General features: G+C 40.5%; 1 protein-coding gene across 3 annotated transcripts in view; it reads right to left on the bottom strand.

The window, feature by feature from the left end:
* The window catches only part of TANC2 (tetratricopeptide repeat, ankyrin repeat and coiled-coil containing 2), a 383,338-nt gene that overhangs the window by 40,166 nt on the left and 318,675 nt on the right, over positions 1-24,497 (bottom strand). For all 3 annotated transcript variants that reach the window (XM_030295266.1, XM_030295268.1, XM_030295269.1), the window contains one exon: positions 16,357-16,465. In XM_030295266.1, the coding sequence (XP_030151126.1) occupies positions 16,357-16,465 (109 nt within the window). The remainder of the gene's footprint in view (positions 1-16,356; positions 16,466-24,497) is intronic.

Raw genomic sequence — 24,497 nt, 5'->3', positions numbered from 1 at the left:
CAATTTCCTTCATAAGCTTTCTATAGTTTTCAGCATACAGATCTTTTACATCTTTGGTTAGGTTTATTCCTAGGTATTTTATGATTCTTGATGCAATTGTGAATGGGATCAGTTTCTTTATTTGTCTTTCTGTTGCTTCACTATTAGTGTATAAGAATGCAACTGATTTCTGTACATTAATTTTGTATCCTGCTACTTTGCTGAATTCATGCATCAGTTCTAGCAGACTTTTGGTGGAGTCTATTGGGTTTTCCATGTATAGTATCATGTCATCTGCAAAAAGTGAAAGCTTGACTTCATCTTTGCCAATTTTGATGCCTTTGATTTCCTTTTGTTGTCTGATTGCTGATGCTAGAACTTCCAACACTATGTTAAACAACGTAGTGAGAGTGGACATCCCTGTCGTGTTCCTGATCTCAGGGGGAAAGCTCTCAGTTCTTCCCCATTGAGGATGATATTAGCTGTGGGCTTTTCATAAATGGCTTTTATGATGTTTAAGTATGTTCCTTCTATCCCAACTTTCGTGAGGGTTTTTATTAGGAAAGGATGCTGAATTTTGTCAAATGCTTTTTCTGCATTGGTTGACAGAATCATATGGTTCTTATCTTTTCTTTTATTAATGTGATGTATCACATTAATTGATTTGTGAATACTGAACCAGCCCTGCAGCCCAGGAGTGAATCCCACTTGATCATGGTGAATAATTCTTTTTATATGCTGTTGATGTCGATTTGCTAGTATTTTGTTGAGAATTTTTGCATCCATATTCATCAGGGATATTGGCCAGTAGTTCTCTTTTTTTGCTGGGTCTCTGTCTGGTTTAGGAATCAAAGTAATGCTGGCTTCATAGAATGAGTCTAGAAGTTTTCCTTCCCTTTCTATTTTTTGGAACAGCTCGAGAAGAATAGGTACTATCTCTGCTTTAAATGTCTGGTAGAATTCCCCAGGTAAGCCATCTGGTCCTGGACTCTTATTTGTTGGGAGATTTTTGATGACTGATTCAATTTCTTCACTGGTTATGGGTCTGTTCAAATTTTCTATTTCTTCCTGTTTGATTTTTGGAAGTGTGTAGGTGCTTAGGAATTTGTCCATTTCTTCCAGGTTGTCCAGTTTGTTGGCAGGTAATTTTTCATAGTATTCCCTGATAATTGCTTGATTTTCTGAGGGATTGGATGTAATAATTCCATTTTCATTCATGATTTTATCTATTTGGGTCCTCTCCCTTTTCTTTTTGAGAAGCCTGGCTAGAGGTTTATCAATTTTATTTTTTCAAAAAACCAACTCTTGGTTTCATTGATCTGCTCTACTGTTTTGTTTTTTTTTTTTTTTTAGATTCTATATTGTTTATTTCTGCTCTGATCTTTATTATTTCTCTTCTTTTGCTGGGTTTGGGGTGTCTTTGCTGTTCTGCTTTTATTTCCTTTAGGTGTACTGTTAGATTTCGTATTTGGGATTTTTCTTGTTTCTTGAGATAGGCCTGGATTGCAATGTATTTTCCTCTCAGGACTGCCTTTGCTGCATCCCAAAGGGTTTGGATTGTTGTGTTTTCATTTTCATTTATTTCCATATATTTTTTAATTTCTTCTCTAATTGCCTGGTTGACTCATTCATTCTTTAGTAGGATGTTCTTTAACCCCCATGCTTTTGGAGGTTTTCCAGACTTTTTCCTGTGGTTGATTTCAAGTTTCATAGCATTGTGGTCTGAAAGTGTGCATGGTATGATCTCAATTCTTGTACACTTATTAAGGGCTGTTTTGTGATCTATCTTGGAGAATGTTCCATGTGCACTTGAGAAGAAAGTATATTCTGTTGCTTTGGGATGCAGACTTCTAAATATATCTGTCAAGTCCATCTGATCCAATATATCATTCAGGGCCTTTGTTTCTTTATTTATTCTTTGTCTATATGTTCTATCCATTGTTGTAAGTGGAGTATTAAAGTCTCCTGCAATTACCACATTCTTACCAATAAGTTTGCTTATGTTTGTGATTAATTGTTTTATATATTTGGGGGCTTCCGAATTTGGTGCATAGACATTTATAATTGTTAGCTCTTCCTGATGGATAGACCCTGTAATTATTATATAATGCCCTTCTTCATCTCTTGTTACAACCTTTAATTTAAAGTCTAGTTTGTCTGATATAAGTATGGCTACTCCAGCTTTCTTTTGACTTCCAGTAGCAAATGATAGATAGTTCTCCATCCCCTCATTTCAATCTGAAGGTGTCCTCAGGTCTAAAATGAGTCTCTTGTAGACAGAAAATAGATGGGTCTTGTTTTTTTTTTTAATTTTATTATTTTTTTTTAATATATGAAATTTATTGTCAAATTGGTTTCCATACAACACCCAGTGCTCATCCCAAAAGGTGCCCTCCTCAATACCCATCACCCACCCTCCCCTCCCTCCCACCCCCCATCAACCCTCAGTTTGTTCTCAGTTTTTAAGAGTCTCTTATGCTTTGGCTCTCTCCCACTCTAACCTCTTTTTTTTTTTTTTCCCTTCCCCTCCCCCATGGGTTTCTGTTAAGTTTCTCAGGATCCACATAAGAGTGAAACCATATGGTATCTGTCTTTCTCTGTATGGCTTATTTCACTTAGCATCACACTCTCCAGTTCCATCCACGTTGCTACAAAAGGCCATATTTCATTTTTTCTCATTGCCACGTAGTATTCCATTGTGTATATAAACCACAATTTCTTTATCCATTCATCAGTTGATGGACATTTAGGCTCTTTCCATAATTTGGCTATCGTTGAGAGTAATGCTATAAACATTGGGGTACAAATGCCCCTATGCATCAGTACTCCTGTATCCCTTGGATAAATTCCTAGCAGTGCTATTGCTGGGTCATAGGGTAGGTCTATTTTTAATTTCCTGAGGAACCTCCACACTGCTTTCCAGAGCGGCTGCACCAATTTGCATTCCCACCAACAGTGCAAGAGGGTTCCCGTTTCTCCACATCCTCTCCAGCATCTATAGTCTCCTGATTTGTTCATTTTGGCCACTCTGACTGGCGTGAGGTGATATCTGAGTGTGGTTTTGATTTGTATTTCCCTGATAAGGAGCGATGTTGAACATCTTTTCATGTGCCTGTTGGCCATCCGGATGTCTTCTTTAGAGAAGTGTCTATTCATGTTTTCTGCCCATTTCTTCACTGGGTTATTTGTTTTTCGGGTGTGGAGTTTGGTGAGCTCTTTATAGATTTTGGATACTAGCCCTTTATCCGATATGTCATTTGCAAATATCTTTTCCCATTCTGTTGGTTGCCTTTTAGTTTTGTTGGTTGTTTCCTTTGCTGTGCAGAAGCTTTTTATCTTCATAAGGTCCCAGTAATTCACTTTTGCTTTTAATTCCCTTGCCTTTGGGGATGTGTCGAGTAAGAGATTGCTACGGCTGAGGTCAGAGAGGTCTTTTCCTGCTTTCTCCTCTAAGGTTTTGATGGTTTCGTGTCTCACATTCAGGTCCTTTATCCATTTTGAGTTTATTTTTGTGAATGGTGTGAGAAAGTGGTCTAGTTTCAACCTTCTGCATGTTGCTGTCCAGTTCTCCCAGCACCATTGGTTAAAGAGACTGTCTTTTTTCCATTGGATGTTCTTTCCTGCTTTGTCAAAGATGAGTTGGCCATACATTTGTGGGTCTAGTTCTGGGGTTTCTATTCTATTCCATTGGTCTATGTGTCTGTTTTTGTGCCGATACCATGCTGTCTTGATGATTACAGCTTTGTAGTAGAGGCTAAAGTCTGGGATTGTGATGCCTCCTGCTTTGGTCTTCTTCTTCAGAATTACTTTGGCTATTCGGGGCCTTTTGTGGTTCCATATGAATTTTAGGATTGCTTGTTCTAGTTTCAAGAAGAATGCTGGTGCAATTTTGATTGGGATTGCACTGAATGTGTAGATAGCTTTGGGTAGTATTGACATTTTGACAATATTTATTCTTCCAATCCATGAGCACGGAATGTCTTTCCATTTCTTTAAATCTTCTTCAATTACCTTCATAAGTTTTCTATAGTTTTCAGCATACAGATCTTTTACATCTTTGGTTAGAATTATTCCTAGGTATTTTATGCTTCTTGGTGCAATTGTGAATGGGATCAGTTTCTTTATTTGTCTTTCTGTTGCTTCGGGTCTTGTTTTTTTTTTTTATCCATTCTGATACCCTATGTCTTTTGGTTGGAGCATTTAGTCCATTTACATTCAGTGTTATTACTGAAAGAAACGGGTTTAGAGTCATTGTGGTATCTGTAGGTTTCATGCTTGTAGTGGTGTCTCTGGTACTTTGTGGTCCTTGCAACATTTCACTCACAGAGTCTCCCCGTAGGGTCTCTTGTAGGGCTGGTTTAGTGGTGATGAATTCCTTCAGTTTTTGTTTGTTTGGGAAAACCTTCATCTCTCTTCCTATTCTGAATGACAGACTTGCTGGGTAAAGGATTCTTGGCTGCATATGTTTTTCTGTTCATCACATTGAAGGTTTCCTGCCATTCCTTTCTGTCCTGCCAAGTTTCAGTAGATAGGTCTGCGACTACCCTTATGTGTCTACCTGTATGTTAAGGCCCGTTTATCCCTAGCTGCTTTCAGAATTCTCTCTTTATCCTTGTATCTTGCCAGTTTCACTATGATATGTCGTGCAGAAGATTGATTCAAGTTATGTTCTCTGTGTCTCTTGGATTTCAATGCCTGTTTCCTTCCCCAGATCAGGGAAGTTCTCAGCTATGATTTGTTCAGATACACCTTCAGCCCCTTTCTCTCTTCTTCTTCTGGAATTCCTATGATATGGATATTGTTCCATTTGATTGCATCACTTAGTTCTCTAATTCTCCCCTTGTACTCCTGGATTTTTTTCTCTTTTTCTCAGCTTCCTCTTTTTCCATAATTTTATCTTCTAATTCACCTATACTCTCTTCTGCCTCTTCAATCCGCGCTGTAGCCACCTCCATTTTATTTTGCATCTCATTTTTGCATTTTTTAATTCATCATGACCATTTTTTACTCCCTTGATCTCTGTAGCAATAGATTCTCTGCTGTCCTCTATGCTTTTTTCAAGCCCAGCGATTGATTTTATGATTATTATTCTAAATTCTTGTTCCGTTATATTGCTTAAATTGGTTTTGGTCCATTTGTTAGCTGTAGCTACTTCCTGGAATTTCTTTTGAGGAGAATTCTTCTGTTTTGTCATTTTGGCTAGTTTTCTGTCCCTTATGTGTTTTAAAAGCTTGTTGTATGCTCTGCACCTGTGAGCACTGCTATATTAAAGGAGGGTCATACACTGTCCAGGGCCTCGCCCTTCAGAAGGTGTTTTTTTTGGGGGGATTGTTACTTGCTCTCTGTTGTTGTGACTTTGGTTATTTTATGACCCTACTTGTAGTAATATTTTGGACCCTCCATGAGATGTGCTTTGATTTGTTCTTTGGAGTAGCCCTATAAAGGAAAACAGATAGACAAACAGGAGACAAAAACATGCAAACACACAAATAACACAAACAAATAAACAAAAACAAAAACCTAAAGGCTAAAAACAAAAAGCCCAAAAGCTTTTTGTAAAGAAGACTGTAAGTAAAGAAGAGGATAGAGGCAGTGCTGATAGAAGAGCACATACAAAGAGAGAAATGAGAGAAGCGGGGGGTGGGGAGAAAAAATAAACATTGATTAGGCAGAGAGACTAAAAGGCTTAATCCAGAGAGAGAGAGAGAGAGAGAGAGAAAGGAAAATAAAGAAGGAGGTGGGGAAAATGAAACGAAGATAAAGTTACCCAGACAGAGAAACTATATGGCTTGGTTATATCAGAGAGAGAGAAAGGAGGTATAAAACATGTATCAAGACAATGGATTAAATATGTCTGTTTAGACAGACTAATAACCAGAGTAACCAGCCTAGGGGAAGGAAGAGATAAGGAGGAGAAATGGGGAGAGGGGGAGAATATATCTATATATCCAGAATTGACCTAGGGTTAATCCAGGCAACACTGCATCGCTTGTCAGGAGGAGCTGTCCGCAGGGTCTGTGCCCCTTGGGTGGATACGCAGTTACCCAGTGCAAGGGGGCATGGTTTGGCATATTCTGAACCCACCTCCACTATGGGCCCTGGGAGTGATCCCTGAGGCCCCGCCTTGGTGGTGGTGGTGGTGGTGGTGGTGGTGGTGGGGCGGTAATGATGATCCCCCAGTCTCTTTTCCACGGAGCCGGACGGTGGACTCAGTTTCAGTCAGCTTCACTGTGCCAGGGGCGCAGATGGGGCGGTCCTTCTCACTCCACCAACTCCCCTGACCCTGCGCTTGGCTAGGATTCAAAGTCCCGCTCCTTGCGCTGTGGCACTGTGGGCCTCCCAGTGCGGCGATATGTAGTCCTGGCTGGCTTTGTCTGTGCCACAGCACTTTAGGGAGGAACACCTTCTCCCACTGTGAACTGAGCCGCCGCCCTCACCCTCACCTCGAGCCACTGGGGTGGCGGACGCAGGCAGCCTTTGTCTTTTCCCACAGCACTCTAGGGAAATGGCGGCCTTATCCTCCCGCAGACTGTGCCCTTGGCCCAGCCACCGTGCCTGGGGGTGGCGGACGCAGGCAGGTTCTGTACTATCGCGCAGCCCTCCAGGGAGGGAGCCACTTTTCTCCAGCTGTGGACCGAGACCCTGACCTATACCCGCACCCAGGCCTGGCTCCCCTCTTCTCCCCAGGTGCTCGAACAGGGAGCTGGCCCCAGTCGGAAGAAAGCCCCGCAGTTAGAGACGGGATGCCTCTCAGTCTCAGTCCGAGGTCTTTCTCCTGTCCAAATAGGGTCCTGCACTTCTCTAGCCGCTCTTTCTCTTCCCTTTGTCTCTCTGCAGAAGAGGGTCTCTCCCCTTCGTTCCCACGCGGCCTTTTTTTAATCTCCCCCAGTTCACAGTTACCCACCTATCTTTTTTCCCAGCTTTCCTATTTTCTTCATAGTAGATTCAGTCTCTTTTCCTCCCAGGCTCTGGTGTTCAAAGTCCTTTGGCTTCTACACTTCTTTGTTTGAGAGGCAGGGGAAGTATGGATTCCCTAAGACCTGATTGTAGATGGCAGAGGCATGTGTCTGTTTTTGTGTTTCCTGTCTAACCCTGCCAAAGGGGATGTCCCAGGCTGAGACTCTGGGTTCACCTGCATGGGTCTGCACGGGTCTCCTTCTATTAATTTTTTAAACAAAATATCGTGGATATATTCCACACATGTACTCACGCTTTTGCCTCATTCTCTTAAAAATTTTTTTTTCATGTTTATTCTTTTTTGAGAGAGACAGAGTGTGAGGGGGGGAGGGGTAGAGAGAGAGGAAGACACAGAATCCGTGGCAGGCTCCAGGCCCTGAGCTGTCAGTACAGAGCCCAACGCAGGGCCCGAACCCACGAACTGTGAGATCATGACTTGAGTCAAAGTCGGATGCTCAACGAACTGAGCCACCCAGATGTCCCTGCCTCATTCTATTTTAAGAGAGACATAGTAGTCCATTATATGGATGTATTATAAACATAATTTACTTAAGTCACACCCCTAGAGATGGATATTTAGGTATTCTGTTTTTTTCCTTACTATTAGAACTATGTTTCAAAGGTCATCTCTGTACATAAATCTTTATACACTTGTGCAAGTATATCTCTGTAGGATGTATCTCTCGAAGTGGATGCTTTTGTATTTTGTGCCATTGTAACAGGGCTTTGTCGATATGGCTGGACTGTGTCTAAACACCCAATGTGAAATTGACAATTTGACAAAACGAGGAAGGATGATGCTAACTACATCTACTCTTTTTGTCTACCCTATCCTAATGATAAATAATGGACAAGAGGGTGAGTCAGAAAGGCTGGGTGAAATCCTGGCATAGAAGATCTTTGGGTTCCCAAAAGCATACTCCCACGCTGGAAGGCTGAAACAGAATCCAGTTTTAAACCTTTATACCACACAGGGATTATTCCCACTTTTATCCTCCTCCACTATTTGAAAATGGCTGCTAAATTTCTACATTACCCACATCCTCTCCGGCCTTGAGGAGTTGAACTCCGTTGTGAATCTCTCCGCCAGTATCCACTTGGCACAGCAAGTGGGGTGCTCTGAAAAGAGTAGGAAGGACTGACACATTTTCCGATTGCTCATTATTACTTTAGGGCTTCTTTCATTTGTGCTACCAGCAGGGACATCAATTGCAATCTCTCTTATTTGGCTAACCAGTTCATATGCAAACAAATAAACTGAGGCAAACACATTGTTAAGTAGTTATGATTGTTTTCACATATGAGATTCACTATTTGGAAATTTCATATAAGAAACATATTTCTGGTTCTTTTTGGAATAACTCCAAGTGCTACTCATTCAGTGTTGGAGTCTAGGCAGGTTAGGGTCTAGAGCTCACCTCCAATGTAGATCCTGGAAAACCAGGAAATTTAGCTCTGATTCCCTCTCTGGGCCTCAGTCTCCTGTGAACCTCACCAAGATCTTTTGAAGAACAGCACACTATATTAACCAATTATACAGAAATGTCATTAGAAATTAATATTTGTATCCCTCTTGGGATCCCTTGTAGGGCTGGTTTAGTGGTGATGGATAAAGAAACTGTGGTTTATATACACAATGGAGTACTATGTGGCAATGAGAAAGAAATGAGAAATGAAATATGGCCCTTTGTAGCAACGTGGATGGAACTGGAGAGTGTTATGCTAAGTGAAATAAGCCATAAAGAGAAAGACAGATACCGTATGTTTTCACTCTTATGTGGATCCTGAGAAACTTAACAGAAGACCATGGGGGAGGGGAAGGGAAAAAAAAAAGGTTAGAGAGGGAGGGAGCCAAAACGTAAGAGACTCTTAAAAACTGAGAACAAACTGAGGGTTGATGGGGAGTGGGAGGGAGGGGAGGGGGGTGATGGGTATTGAGGAGGGCACCTGTTGGAATGAGCACTGGGTGTTGTATGGAAACCAGTTTGACAATAAATTTCATAGTTAAAAAAAAAGAAATGAATATTTGTAGTCCAAGAGAGGAAACAATGGAAGACAAGCTCTATATATTATGATTGAAGGAAAAAAAGGAAGGGAATCCAACATTTATTCAGTATCTACTATGTGTCAGGTTCTGTGCTAGGGCTTTTTTATATATTATCTCTTTTAATCTAATCTCCATGACAGTCCTATGAAGTAGAATTTACTACTATTTTTATATAGGAGGAAACAACCCAGAGCGGGCTAAGTAATTTGCCCAAAGTCATACAACTATTAAAAAGTGGAGCTGGAATTAGAAGCCAAGTCCTTTTAACTCTAAAGTTCATGTTCCTTCCATTATACTATGTTAAACCTGGGCCAGGACTTCAGTTCTGTATTTTTAGCTGGCAGAGTAGCGACTAGAATAAGCAAAGTGGCTGATTGCTGGCTTTTTCCATTACCTTTAATTCCGAACCATTCTCTACCCTTGAGCCTCTTCTCCCAAAGTTGTCCTTTTTTTTTTTTTTTTCTTAATGTTTGTTTACTTTTGAGAGAGATAGCATGAGCTGGGGAGGGGCAGAGAGACAGGGGGACAGAGGATCCGAAGTAGGCTCTATGTTGTCAGTGGACAGCCCAACACGGGGCTAGAACCCACGAATTGTGAGATCATGACCTGAGCCGAAATCAAGAGTCAGACGCTCAACTGACTGAGCCATGCAGGCGCCCCCCAAATTGTCCTTTTTTATCCTACACAATCTGATCTATTCCTGTGGTCTTACTCTTATGACTTCAACTAAGCATTATTTCTTTACCAAATTTAAAGCAAAACTTATTTTGGGGCGCCTGGGTGGCGCAGTCGGTTAAGCGTCCGACTTCAGCCAGGTCACGATCTCGCGGTCCGTGAGTTCGAGCCCCGCGTCGGGCTCTGGGCTGATGGCTCAGAGCCTGGAGCCTGCTTCCGATTCTGTGTCTCCCTCTCTCTCTGTCCCTCCCCCGTTCATGCTCTGTCTCTCTCTGTCCCAAAAATAAATAAACGTTAAAAAAAAAAAAAAATTTAAAGCAAAACTTATTTAAAGCAAAACTATGGCAATGACCTGTAACAACTTTCTCTTAAACATGGATTTAAATGAGTTTCCTTAGATATGTTCACTGAATCCATAGAATATTATGAAGATTATTTTACAGAAGATTATTGCTGGACTAGTGTTTATTCAAGTCACACGGCAATTCTACTTTTGCACAAGGTCTCTGGCATCAGAGGGAGTTTGGAAAATACTGTATTTAGTATCTCAGAAAGATACAGCAACTCACTCCTCTGCTCAGGGCCTGTAAGTTTGAGTTTAGTTTTCTTGAATGTAAATTGCTTCTTTTTTCTTTGTGATATGCAGGACAGTTTCATTAAAAAGGCACCAAAGGAATTTTAAATGAGAATGCCTAAGATGTTTAGAGAAAAGCTGGATGTTCCCAGAATGCCAAGTTAAATTTTTTTGCTCAAGGGGTCTTGGGTATACTTCTACTTCTGGTAATGGTGGATGCAAACTTATTCCTGCTAAGGACAACTAGGAAAGGCTGTACAAAATTCAAAAATTATCCTCATTAAAGAAATGGGAAGAATAACGTATTGGAGAAGAATTACTAGACCAAGTAAGGATAGGAAGGAGCCCAGGAGAGCAGTTGAGAGCTACTTTTCTCCTCGATGTGTCTGCCAGTTCTGCAGAGTTAGTTAGGAGTACTTTTGATAGCTTTGGGATTTTTAGGTCAGGGCAGTGAAATTCTTCTGTATGACACAGAAATGGTGAATACATAGTAGGCATTTGGCAAAATCCACAGAAGCATATAATACAGTTAAACCCTAATATAAACTACAGACTTCAGTTAATAATAATGCATCAATATAGGTTCATCGATTATAACAGTGTACCCACACCACTGTAACATGTTAATAATACGGAAAACTGTGGTGGGGGAGTGAGTGTATGGAAATTCTCTGTATCTTCTGTAAACCTAAAATTGCTCTAAGAAACAAGGTTTATTTTAAAAAAAAAAAAAGCCTGGGTTCTATCCGAGAACAATGAATGATAATCTCTGGGAGTAAGGCTCAGATGTATATGTGTATGTGTGTGTGTGTGTGTGTGTGTGTGTGTGTGTGTGTGTGTGTTTAAAGTTCCCCAGGAGAATCTAATGGACAGCCAAAGTTGAAAGTCTATCTATCTAGACCTATAGATAAATCTTGAATATACAAAGTCAAGTGACAAAAAGTTACAGAAATACATGAAGAGTATGATTCTGTTTATGTCAAGTTAAAAAAAAATGAAATAATGCTGTATATTGCTTCTGAATACATATCTATGTTGGAAAAGTACAAAATATGGATAAGAAGAACACATGTGAACTTTAGGGTACAAATGATATTTGAAAAGGGAGAGAAATGGGGTAAAGGAGACTCCTACATTTTCATTTCTCAAAAATAAAGAAAAAGATTTGAAGAAAACATGGAAAAATCTTAACACTTAATATGATAGATAGTACTTGATTATTTAGTTTTCTGTGCTTTCTGATATGTTTGAATTATAGTAAAAATTTTATAAGGGGAGAACAGGGATATCTCCTCCTTGGAGACAAGAGAAAGGGAGGTAAGAACTGATGATACTACAGATTGATTTTTTGGTGAGAGGAGAATAGTTAAGGGCACTCACACTCAATGGCTAGGATTTCTTCAGTGACTCGTAAGTCAGGCTGTGTGGGGAGTTAGTTGACTTGATTAAGGGTCAGACGAGAAGGAAATGGGTAGGGGAACTGAGTAAGAATAGACGTTGGTAAATGAACTTCAATGAAATGGTCCAGTAAATGGGCCACAAGATAGCACCGGGGGTCCCAGTGAGGTTGAAGTAAATACACAGGAAATAAGCTTGAAATACAGATTTGGAGTATTAGCATTGCTTGTGCCATGGACTTGCTCTACTGATTTCTTCTGCTTGGTGGGTTGACTCTTTGCTTCTATGAGGTACAGGAGGAAAGAGTTTCAGTTTAGTTAAATTCAACTTGATAAAGGTGACAGGCAGGATCCCATTATCAGGTAGGATGTAGCCAAAAATAACCTATAGTTAAATTATGAACTCATGGATTCTTAAAGAGAACTTTAGGTTCAAGTAACTAGAAAAGTGTTTCTTTAGTATCTGTAACTATTGCTCAGGCAACAAGGGATCTCTCTCTGTCAGAGATGGAAGGTAATGTAGTCCTTTCCTCAAATCTTTGTTAGGGTCTAAATTTGTACCACTGCCTAGCAGCTGCTCAGTAGTTTTGAATACTTCAAGAAAACAGGGAAAGCATAAAGAAATTACAGCAATCTCATTTTAGGGATCTTAGTTATGGCTCAAGTATCTTAAGATCGTGGCGAAAACTAACGTAGGGGCTCATGCAATAAGGTTCCTTAAGGAGAATTATTTACAAATATATCATCAGTGATCCACTTGTAGATATTGAAGCATCTCAAATAAATAAATTATTATTGTTCTTATCTGACCATCCATGTGGCCATGTCTGGTTATAATAAAAGGATCCTGGGAAACAAACAGGATGGTGCCTTTCATTGTGGAGAAGGGGTGGGCAAACTATGGCCTGGCGCTAAATCCAGCCTTTTACCAGTTTTTATAAATCGTGTTTTACTGGAATATGACCATATCTATTTATACATGCATTGTCTCTGGCTGTTTTTGAATTACAAATGGCAGAGTTAAGTGGTTTCAACAGAGATCATATGGACTGCAAAGCCGTATTTGCTGATCACTGCTATAAAGGATGCTAGGTAACCTCTGAAGCAAAAAGGTAATATTACCATCTGGAATTTATGCAAGTATTAAGTCTTACTATCAGGAAAAGAGATTATTACTAATAATTTTGATCATACAACCTTAGATACATGTCTGGTACTTTGCATTTTATAATGTACCTTTTTTTTTTTTTTTAATATATCTTATATCTATGATCCTTAAAACAATCCTGAGAGTTAGATGTTGTTTCACGGATGAGGAAATTGAGATGGCTCAAGTTAAGTGGTAGAGTCTGTACTTGAATCCATGCCTTTTGACTGATGTCAAAGGATCTTTCTTCTACCCACCAGATGCCGACTTACAGCACTTGTCCCCGCCCCCCCCCCCCAGCCAACAAATCTGTTCTGGTAAGAAATGTTACAGAACTGATCAATTAAAAAAACATTTTAGAGGGCAGCATTTAGGGAGCTAATCACTAGAGCACTCTGAAATCCTTCCAGTGACTAGACTCAATCCAACAAAACACCCTGCATTATAAACTAGATTGAAATATCTCTGGCCATAATTCGTAAACAGCCTGGTTTCTTTTCATAGATTAAACAAAAAAGAATCTAAATGGCAATTAGAGGATTATAAAAGAATTGTAAGTGCTCAACATCAGTGGTCATTAGGGAAACACAAATTAAAACTACAGTGAGATAACACTTCACTAAAATGGCTACAATAAAGAAGACAGACAGTACCTAACAAGTACTGGCACGGGCTTGAAAAAATTGGAATCCTCATACATTGTTGGTGGGAATGTAAAACGGTGCAGCCACTTTGGAAAACCGACTGGCAATTCCTCAAAACATTAAACAAAGAGTTACTGTATGTCCTAGCAATTCCATTCCTAGGTATATATTGAAGAGAAGTGAAGACACGTTCACGTAAAAACGTGGACACTAATACTGCAAATGTACTAAATGTCATTGAGTTATTACTTTAAAATGGTTAATTTTATTTAAGAAAAATCAAAAAAGGGGAAAATCTATAAGCTGATGTTCATAGCAACATTATTCACAACAGCCAAAAAGTAGACACAACTCAAGTGTCCAACTGGTGAATGGATGAATACAATGTGGTATATCTACAAAACAGAGTATTTGGCAATCAAAAGGAATCACGTGCTGATACATGCTACAACATGGATGAACCTTGAAAACATGCTAAATGAAAGTAGCCTGACACAGAACACCACATACTGTATGATTCCATTTATATAAAATGTCCAGAATCTATAGAGAGAAAGTAGACTGTGGCTGCCAGGAAGTATGGGGAGTACCTTCAAGTGGGCATGAGGTTTATTTTTAGGGTGATGGAAACGTACTAATGGTGGTGACAGCCACACAACTCTGTAAATACGCTAAAAGTCACTCATTTGTACACTTAAATCGGTTACTTTTACAGTATATGAATTATACCTCAATAAAGCTGTTAAAAACAAAAAGAATGAAAAGGGCTTCCTTGCCAGCCAAATATCGAGAATTACAGACCTACAACCTCATATTTTTAAGGTAGTTAATGACATTATATGTAATTTTTCATGAACAAAGATAAAACAAAGGGAATTTAAAATATATTGGAAAGAAATATAAATCGGACTATATGTCACTGCTGACTGGAAGTTCTACTGGTTATAACCATAGAGTCTGTATTTGACTTTTCATTACCCTCAACTGACGGGGACTGAAAAATCTAGGCGTCTGGGAGAAGCTAAAGTGTATCAACAGGGAGCTGGGGTGCCTGGGTGGCTTAGTCGGTTCAGCGTCCGACTTCAGCTCAGGTCATGATCTCGCGGTCTGTGGGTTCGAGCCCCACGTCGGGCTCTGTGCTGACAGCTCAGAGCCTGGAGCCTGTTTCAGATTCTGTGTCTCCCTCTTCCTCTGACCCTCCCCTGTTCATGCTCTCTCTCTGTCTCAAAAATAAATAAATGTTAAAAAAAATTAAAAAAAAACCAGGGAGCACTGTGCATTTAAAGGACCCTGAAAAGTGCGCCATCAGGAAAGCCATAGTGTGAGTCTACATTCTTCAGCCCACGGTCATGTCATCACCATATGGTGCACACCCAAGTATTTATGGCCTGAATCACACATGGAGCCAGTCTTATCTCAGGCAACCATGTTGTCTACAGCAACGTAAGATAAAACTGTGTCAATGATAGGAGTGCAGGGTTTAAATGTAGGTTTCCATGTATTGGATATAATCATACTAGGTCAAAGACACTTCGTACCATTTATCTGTTAATGTGGTGTTTATTTTATACAGAAAAGACAGGAATCAACTTCTCTGCATCTGATCTGAAGCAGATGGTGACGCTAAATGCTAAAGTGTTTAAAGGGGGTAATGCTGAATACTTAATGTTACTTTCCTATCTAACTGAAGGATAATGATCTCAGAGTTTGCAAAAGGAGCAGACCCTTTCTGGTCCACTTGAAGTTGGAATGAGACACCTTGCTTGTTATTTTAGTCTCACTCTGCTCCCGCTAAGTAAGGTCACTGGGTACAGTCATTTTTGGTACAGTGATTTGTTAGATACGGCAATTATGATTCAAATAAAGGACTTGTCACTGTGGGTTTCACTTCTATATGTCTGATGAACAGGCTTCTCTGGCTGTGCGCTTATATACTGGGAAGAATTTACTAGGCTCTTGGAGTTGCCCTTAATGACATTTTCTCTCTGAAGAGCACTGTTTTATCTTTAATAGTATCCCTTGGGGGAAGTCCAACACAGAGAACTATTTAAGATACTAGTATTTCTCAATCCTGAGGCAGGAAGAGCACTCTAAAGAGACTGTGGGGATTGGAGGTAGCAGACGCAATGGCAAACTGTGGGCTAGAAACACAAGGAGAGCAAATTTCTTTCTTGACTTTTGTACTTTATCCCACAACTGTTACTTAGACTATAAGTTCCTTGAAACTAGGGACTAGTATCTTTTTTGCTTTTGTATCCCTAGGACCTAGGACAATGCCCAGGTAAGTGCTGAGGAAACACCCGAACACACGCATACACAAACGGACAAATTCTGTGCCCTCTTCTGGGTCCTCCATTCCAGACTTGTGGATGTTGAGAGAGGGAAGCGGATGCTATAGAGTTCTTAAATGTTGTGAAACTACTGAGGGAACAACTGGGATTGTAATTTGAATGGCGAACAGAGGAGGTAGCCCAAAGAAAGGTTAATGCTGGCTCCAGATAAACATTTTGAAAATCATAGCACCAAGAATATGAAAAAAATCTTCATAAAACAATTACAAGAAAACTGAAAGAATAACTGCTCTCAGCGATTTTTTCTTTCTTTTTTTTTTTTAAGGCATTGTGAAAATCTGCAACTGATTGCTATAGGACATGGTAGGTCATATATAGAGTACACATATGTATGTGTATATGGCTCTTACCTAAATGATTTTACATGTACATGTCCCAAAAAGCCTAGCAATCGGCTAAACTGGGAGAAGACAAATGTCATTCTCTTCCCAAAGGTCTATGGAGGAACAGGCCATAAATTTTAGGAGATGGAACAACTCTACAACAAGCAGGGACTATAAGAAAATGACAGTAGCTTCACGCACACAGTGTTAAGGAAAGCCTGCTGGTGATGGAAAGAGAAAATTCTTCAACTTTTGTAATTACCTTAAAAATGTGTGCTTTGAGGATGTGATGTCCCAGCTCTATAGTCTGCTGTCGGTTTAGTTTTCCTTCTTGGCGGGAAAACCAGAAAGCAAGTAATGTGTGACCACTCCTGCAAAGAAAAAGAGATTCATTTTAGAATTTTAATGCTACAGTTCTGTGTTGGTGGGGGACTGTTCAGGTCTAGCCATACCTCCAGGGAAACTCTGTCTCATTCCACCAATTTCTTAGGGAACAGCACCTGATGCTGGGCAAATAATGGCTATTGAAAGGTTCCTCGCTTTTACCAGTCCTTTACCCAGATCACATGTGTGAATACCACAAAATGTCATTTCTAGTTGGCTTGCACCCATCCCACACACAGATGGCATTAAAAGATTCATTTTTATTTTCTGTCTCTGTGAACTCCTCTTATTTTACCCGTGCTTTAAAATGTCAGTGCTCCTCAGGATCTCCTTTCCCGTCCTAGTCTGTCCTCTCTCCATTAGCTCATCCATCCTGAGAGCCTTCACCACCACCTGTATCTTTTTCTCAATCTAGATTTCCCAGACTTATTCCAATCAATATACATCCAACTGTCTACTGGATTTCTCCACCTGGAGGTCCCACAGTATCTTAAGCTCAACATGTCCCCAATGGATTAACAACCTCTTGTCCAAGTGAAGTTGTCTTTGATCCGCCTCTACCTTTCCCCCAGCCGAGAAAGGGCAGTACTTTCTTTTTGGTACAAGCCTTATAGACTGTATATCTCTCTAGTACAGTATCTAGCACAGTATTTCTTGCTCTCTCCTCTACTTGACTGTAGGTTTCCTAACAGCATCCATTCCCCCCATCACCTTGCTAATGGGTCCCTAATCTCTTAAGAGAAAACCCTCTTTTCTGCCTCTGCATGTTGTCTTATCAGCCCATGATACCAGAACTGCCATGGCTCTCTTGCAATCATGTGGGCATCTGGTCAGAGGACAAAGATAACAGAAGGGCTAAGCTGAGAGAATTACAGAAAAATAGAGCATAAGCCCTGACTGTATGACAATCAGAAGCTGCCTAAAGCTTGGACTTGTTATATGAAGTAATACATTTATTTGTTCAATCCATTTGAGTTGGAATTTTCTATTTCTTCTAGCTCAAAGCATCCTAATGATATATTCCTTTAAGTGTCAATGTATGTGTGTATACGTGTGTATGTGTGTGCATGTATTCATATTTATATTTATGACTGAAATTCTGAGTTATTTATATTCGCTGGAGTGCCTAACACAGTGTATTGCATGTACAAAATTTTCACTTTTTTTTTTTAACATTTATTTATTTTCGAGACAGAGAGAGACAGAGCATGAACGGGGGAGGGGGAGAGAGAGAGGGAGACGCAGAATCAGAAGCAGGCTCCAGGCTCTGAGCCATCAGCCCAGAGCCCGACGCGGGGCTCAAACTCACAGACCGCGAGATCGCGACCTGAGCCGAAGTCGGACGCTCAACCGACTGAGCCACCCAGGCGCCCCCAAAATTTTCACTCTTATGTGGATCCTGAGAAACTTAACAGAAGACCGTGGGGGAGGGGAAGGAAAAAAAAAGTTAGAGGGGGAGAGAGCCAAACCATAGGAGACTCTTAAAAACTGAGAACAAACTGACGGTTGGTGGGGGGTAGGAGGGAGGGGAGGGTGGGTGATGGGCATTGAGGAGGGTACCTGTTGGGATGAGCACTGGGTGTTGTATGGAAACCAATTTGACAATAAATTTCATATTAAAAAAATTCTCAATACAATTTTTTGGAAGCAAAGCACATCTTTGGGATGTGCCTTCTTGCCACATTTGCTCTGGCCTGTGGGAGCCGTGGACACTTAGAACTGTCTCTCTTCACCCCCACCAGGTTACTGGTTAGTAGAATTCTTTATGCCACTGGTAACAAAACTCTTCTATTCCTTTCACTTGGAGTATCATAGAAGAGGGAAATTAAATCATTATCTCAGCGTCAAGCCTAATAAATTAACCAAAAAGAAGGAAACAGCAAGTAAATTTTCATTGATGATGCTTCCCTGAAAAGTGACCCAAATATCTACTGGATGGTTTTCTCTTGTGTTGAACGTTGGCTACTCTGCCAGGTTTAACATCTGGAGAGACCTCATACTAAGTCTGAAAAACAAATGCATTTTTAATTTCTTCTTTGATTTTTTTTAAACTTCAGTAAAGAATCTCAATAATAGGGTATGGGCTAACTCCCATCTTACAGAGGAATCATTATTGAGAGATTTCATTCCAAAAAGACTTTAAAAAGAACTTTTACCATGTTCTAACCTTGAGCTTCAAGAATTTCTGAATTCTAGTGGATACCATGCCAACTTACTTGACTGGATAAGATTAACCATAACAGACAGGAAGTTATTTAATTAAAAGAGTGTCTCAGAGAAGTGTAGCCTGCATGGAATCATCAGTATCATCTGAAGGTATGAGCTCAGATTGTTTCACATTCACAAAACCTGGAAATTGCTACTGAACTTTTATTTATCCTTAGAAAGCCCAATTTAGTTGGTAGGCTATTTTAATAGGGTACAGGTTAAGTGAGAATGACATGAAACATTTATAAAGAGCCCTATCTCAAGTTCTCAAAACCCTATCCAGTTATTAACATTGAAATTATTGCAGCCTTTCTGGTGTAAGAATTATTACTTTGACTCATCCATAGACTCCTCTACATAGTACTAGGACCCTTGAATACAGGCCTCTGACCTACTCCCGATGCTTCAGGCCATTAATGAGAAACCATGCCCATCAGGGGTAAGATTAAAAAAAAAAAAAACTCACATCTGAGAAGGAAACGGATTAGACACAGAATCGACATTGCCCTCGTGCTTTAATTTTACTACCATAACTGAGAAGTCCTGGTAAGATGTTTGCATTAGTATGCATTTCAGCTAGCTAGAGATGACAATGCTTCCTTTTGCTGTTATTGATCTGGCATCGAGGAGAACCAGCAAGCAATACAGGTCAAGGAAAGGATGAAGGTGACAACGGTAATTCGTTTCTTTTTTGACACAAGCATATCACATTATTCACAAAAATGGCTCTGAACAGTTCGCTGGACACAGAGTTTATAGTGTTCAGGACACGAAGGATAATAGCAATTTATATTATATGCTGGCATTTCCATTTATCCCTTACTGTTCTGATAAGGTGTGGTGCCACTGGCTAACCTACTGTCTGAATGTGTTACACTACATATGTCTGTGTTTATTGCTATTTTTCTAATTATTTGTTCACTCTCAAACCTTACTCCTTTTGACTCCTAGCCTCACCATTCTCTAAGATCACCAGCGGCCTCTTCATTGGTTGCCTTTTAGCCTTTGAGTTTTGTCTTTTTCTTTTTTTCCCCTCCAGCATCAGGCCCTATTAACTACCTCCCCTGGAACTCTCTTCTGACATCTGTGACACCACCCTGACACTTCAGCTCCCATTTCCTTCCATGATGTAACTTCTCTGCTTTATTTTCCATTTCCTCTCATATCATAGGTCTCCTCGCTCCAGCTCTCACTGCAGTGAGATCTCCAGCACAGACATATTGTTTTGCTTCTCTAACTGCCTGCTGGATCCTTCTACCTTCAAATGATAATTCAAATGACCTGTCATATGACATTATTTGGAGTTGAAGCTTTCCCTCAAATCCAAATCCCTTTAAGATTTATTTTTTAGTATACTGCCAATCACTCAGACATAAAATCTAGCAGGTGTTTTCTCCTCTCTTTATACTTTCTCTCTTGGACAATTGCAAGAGCCTCATTCTTCCCACTGCCTGCTCCTTGGCCCATGCCAATAATCTTACAGTGCAGAAACCTGGTAAAAATGCTGCACAAAATTCTTCAGTGGATTTATACTTCCTCCTAGACAGAATCTAAACTCCTTAGCATGGTATTCAAAGGCTCTCCATAACTTGTCCCACATCTATTTCTCTGTTTTTACCTCCTTACCTTGTGCCTCTAATTTTCACAGAGTAAATTATTTTAGGGTTTCAAATGTACTTTCCCTCCGCCTGGAATTCCCTTCCCTGTTTAGTTCATCAGGCCAACTATTTCTCCTTCCTGAAGTCTCAGTTCACAGCATCTCCTCTGTGAAGTCTTCCCTGGTCCCATCAGATGCCCCAGGGGCTCTTCCCTTAGAGTCTTGTTGGTATACACCTCCATCACACCTGCTGCAGCACGCTGTCTGCATGCCAGTCTTCCTGCGAGACTGTATGGAGGCTGGAAGCCGTGTTGTCTCCAATATGTACTCTTAGGTAATAGGAACACATATTTAAAGAAGATTGAATTCGTAATACTGTGAAGTTGCACACTACCTTGTGGTTTTAAAAATACTTTAACGCTTTCTTAGATTCTCACAAACACCTAGGACTAAATATTACTCCTAATATTATGGTGGAAGACTGAGACTTGGCAAGACTGAAGGACAGCTCCCAGCTCACAATGCTGGGATATAAAAGAGCTGGGATGAGAACCCAGGGTTTTCTGAAACCTAGTTCTGTTAGCACACTGACGAGATTAGCAACTTGGTTTTCATTCGTGTGAAAAACGGGCATATTTGTGTGAAGAAGTCAACCAATGTAAAGAGCAATGTATTCATTTGTATGGTATAAACTCTGAATCCTTAACATAATTAAAATCAACAATTAATTTTGACATTTTTTGATTGGCATTTTGGGAGAGACTAGCTACGAAATAGAGGGAGCTCTCATCAGTGTGACATGATTTTATGCACGACTGAACACAACTGCGTTTTCCCTCTACAATTAAAGATGATGCTAATCAAAGTCAACTTTATGTGGGTTCAAATGTGGTGATAAAGACCAAATGGAGGGGGGGCAGTGGTGAAGGCAGTAGAATGATTTCCACATTGCTTCTATAACAAGGTCACCTTGTGATTCAAAGTTCCATTGCAGATTTCCCTGTCTGAATTCACAGTGCTGCCTCTTCATCTGTGAAACAAAATTAAAACAGACCTATGTTCAAATCCTAGTTCTGCCACTTGGAAAAGCTTTGCAACCTTGGAAAAACTACATAACCTCTCTGTAAGAAGGGAACGGTGTTAACTACCTCTCAGGGCAGTGGTAAGAATTAAGTGAGCTATATTAAGCGAAATGTGTTCTATATTTCTTTTACATTCTCCATAAGTAGCACAGTGCCACACTAAAGGAATGAATATTAACCACACATGACTTTAAACATATTGGAAGATGACTGTGCTCAAACAGAGCTTTCATCTTTAATGTGTGCAGCAGGGTGAAATGTGAGACCTTATCCTTAACCTCAATCCTTACCCCTCCATGCCTTGACCTCAATAGCTTCACAGCCAAAAGATAAATCCACAGATCAGGGAACAATCAGTGGGTATGGGTGCCATACACTGTTAGTCAATGCAGGAAAACTTGGTAGTATAATTTTAGGCAGAGTGGGGGGATAAGGACAGAGCTAAATAGTTCCTAAGAAAGAAAGTAAAAGTTAAGCTAACAGGACGAATAGAAATTTCTCATGTAGACCAGAGGTTTTTCAGGAGGATGTTAAACCATATATTCACGATGGATTTGCTTTTAGGTATTTTAGCGGAGAACCAATCACAGGTAAGAGTTGAAGATTCTTCCCCCAGCACTGTTGCCTCTCTTCTATCCTGGATGTTTATGTTCGGACAAAGGTACAGAAGGTAGTATCCAGAATAGCAGAGGGTAGATCCTACCTCTATTCCCCTTTGCAGGCATCAGCAGCCCCTTGATATAGGTAATTGGAGACAAGTGATGCCAACCCTTGGACAGTGGCAGATTACAAGGCAGTGAGGTGCTACTCTTACAGGATAACCGTGCTTCCCTATGCCTCAAGACTTCAGAGCTATGGGGTCCTTTAGAGAAAAAACCCTTTCTAAAGCAAGAATCACTCTCTCTTCCTTTGGCCCATTTAACAGTTTGGAAATTGAAGAGCAGTTGTTTTACACAAAATACACAATGGCTCTATGTTTGTTTTTCTAACAGATTTTCACTTAGCACCCCAGGGAGATAGCTAGACTTAAAGGTTCTATTTGTAGTAGGGGAACATGCTAACAAATGGGCTCAAATATTTCCAGCATGGATGTTTTCTCCATTGTTCTAGTCATAGGCACTGACGTGTAGTCACATAGATTTCATTAGCTCTTATGAGGAAAGTCGATATACAACATGCTAGTGTTTCAGAGAAACATCACTTAGGTAGGTGTTTTGATACTCTTCTGTGCAGTGCTCACATGTGATAAAGCAGTAGAGTTACAGCCCGCTGGCCAGGCATTGCCTACAATCTGAAGCCAGCTTATCTATCTTACAATTTGGGTGGAAATACTGTGTGCTACTGTGGAATGTGCGTATGGTATAGAGGTGGATGTGGGGAATTATTTAAGGAGACCTAGTGAGACTGGAATTATGGGACAGAGGGGGACAGCTGCCGACGAAAGATCTGTGCTCTCTTCCACAGCCAGCAGCCGTTGCTGGGAGGCAGCTACTCTGCCAGGAGCCTCATGTTCACATTCAAGTGCGGTTGCAGAGTTCTGGCTGATGGAATGCAGGCAGAAATTATATTCATCACTTCAGACCTGGCCCAGAAAACTTTTCTCCTTTGACTTCCATCATCTTACTTTCTCTTGTTTCTTCTTCTAACTCTACTATTCCCCTTGTAAATTATTATTATTTGGCTCATCATTTTCTCCTAGCATTTATTTTCTTCTTTTTTTAATGTTTATTTATTTTTGAGAGAGAGACAGACAGAGTATGAGCAGGGGAAGGGCAGAGAGAGAGGGAGACACAGAATCTGAAACAGGCTCCAGGCTCTGAGCTGTCAGCACAGAGCCTGACGTGAGCCCACAAACCACGAGATCATGACGTGAGCTGAAGTTGGACGCTAAACCAACTGAGCCACCCAGGCGCCCCTTTCCTAGCATTTAAATGAAACTATTCTCTTCTCATGCTTCTAAACTTCCTGCTTTATACTCTTAACTTGGGTGATCTTGTTTAGTCCTTCAGCTGCTATTGTCTACTTATCTGCTGATAATCCATCACTCTGTGCTTTAAATGTTCTCTTTCCCTATTTTCCAAAGTCACATTCCTAAACATTCCTGTGCACCTTCCTTGGAGGTAATTCATTATCAACATGTCCAAAACAGGACTCACCTTCTCCCCATAAGCCTATTATTCTTCCTCCCATCTTTGCTTGTGCTAGAAGCCCTCCTCCGTCAGAATGGTCTATGTTGGTCAGTAGCTTCACTCCTTTCCATTATTCAAGATAAGTTTTGGGAGTCATTTGTGAGCCCTCCACCCTCACCATCTACACACAAAAAAAGACCAACTGCTTTTTAAGTATCTCCAAAATGTCTCTCTCACATAGACCTTGCTCTCTATTCTCACATTGTAGGTCTTGGCATTTCTCACCTACGCTATTGCTATAAACCTTACAACAAGTATCTCTACTTGTACTCTCTCCTCTTCTTCAACCCATCTTCCATATACCACTTGTCAGGGCTATTTTTCACATCATCAGAGTTAAATGATCATTGTCTCCTCTTCCTTAAAAAGGTACAGAGACTAGGGGTGCCTGGGTGGCTCAGTCGGTTGAGCATCCCACTTTGGCTCAGGTCATGATCTCACTGCCCGTGAGTTCAAGCCCCACCTCGGGCTCTGTGCTGACAGCTTGGAGCCTGGAGACTGTTTCAGATTCTGTGTCTCCCTCTGTCTTCCCCTCCTCCACTCATGCTCTGTCTCTCTCTGTCAAAAATAAACATTAAAAAAAAAAAAAGATACAGAGACTCCCTGTTATCTACAGAATAAACTGTGAAGTCTTAAACACAGTATTCAAAGCTTTTTTCCTAGTGACACTTGTAATCATTTTTTCTGACCATGTGTCTTACCTTCTAATCACATCTTCTCACAATTCCCCAAAGACTTTCCTATCTTTACACCTGCTTTTTCTCCTGCCATGACCTTTTCTTGCCTGTCTATAGTGCTCTCCCACTCCCATTCCAGTGCTTCATGGAATCAACTCATCCTTCAAGGCTCAACTTGAGCATCACCTCTTCTGCAAAGTATTTTCTCTTGGTCCGGATTCCTAGGGTACTCTGTAGTACGGCACAATTGTTGGTTGCTCATGACT

The sequence above is a fragment of the Lynx canadensis genome, chromosome E1 (genome assembly GCF_007474595.2).
Source record: "Lynx canadensis isolate LIC74 chromosome E1, mLynCan4.pri.v2, whole genome shotgun sequence".
NCBI classification, from domain to species: Eukaryota; Metazoa; Chordata; class Mammalia; order Carnivora; family Felidae; genus Lynx; species Lynx canadensis.
This window is presented reverse-complemented; position numbering and strand designations above follow the sequence as displayed.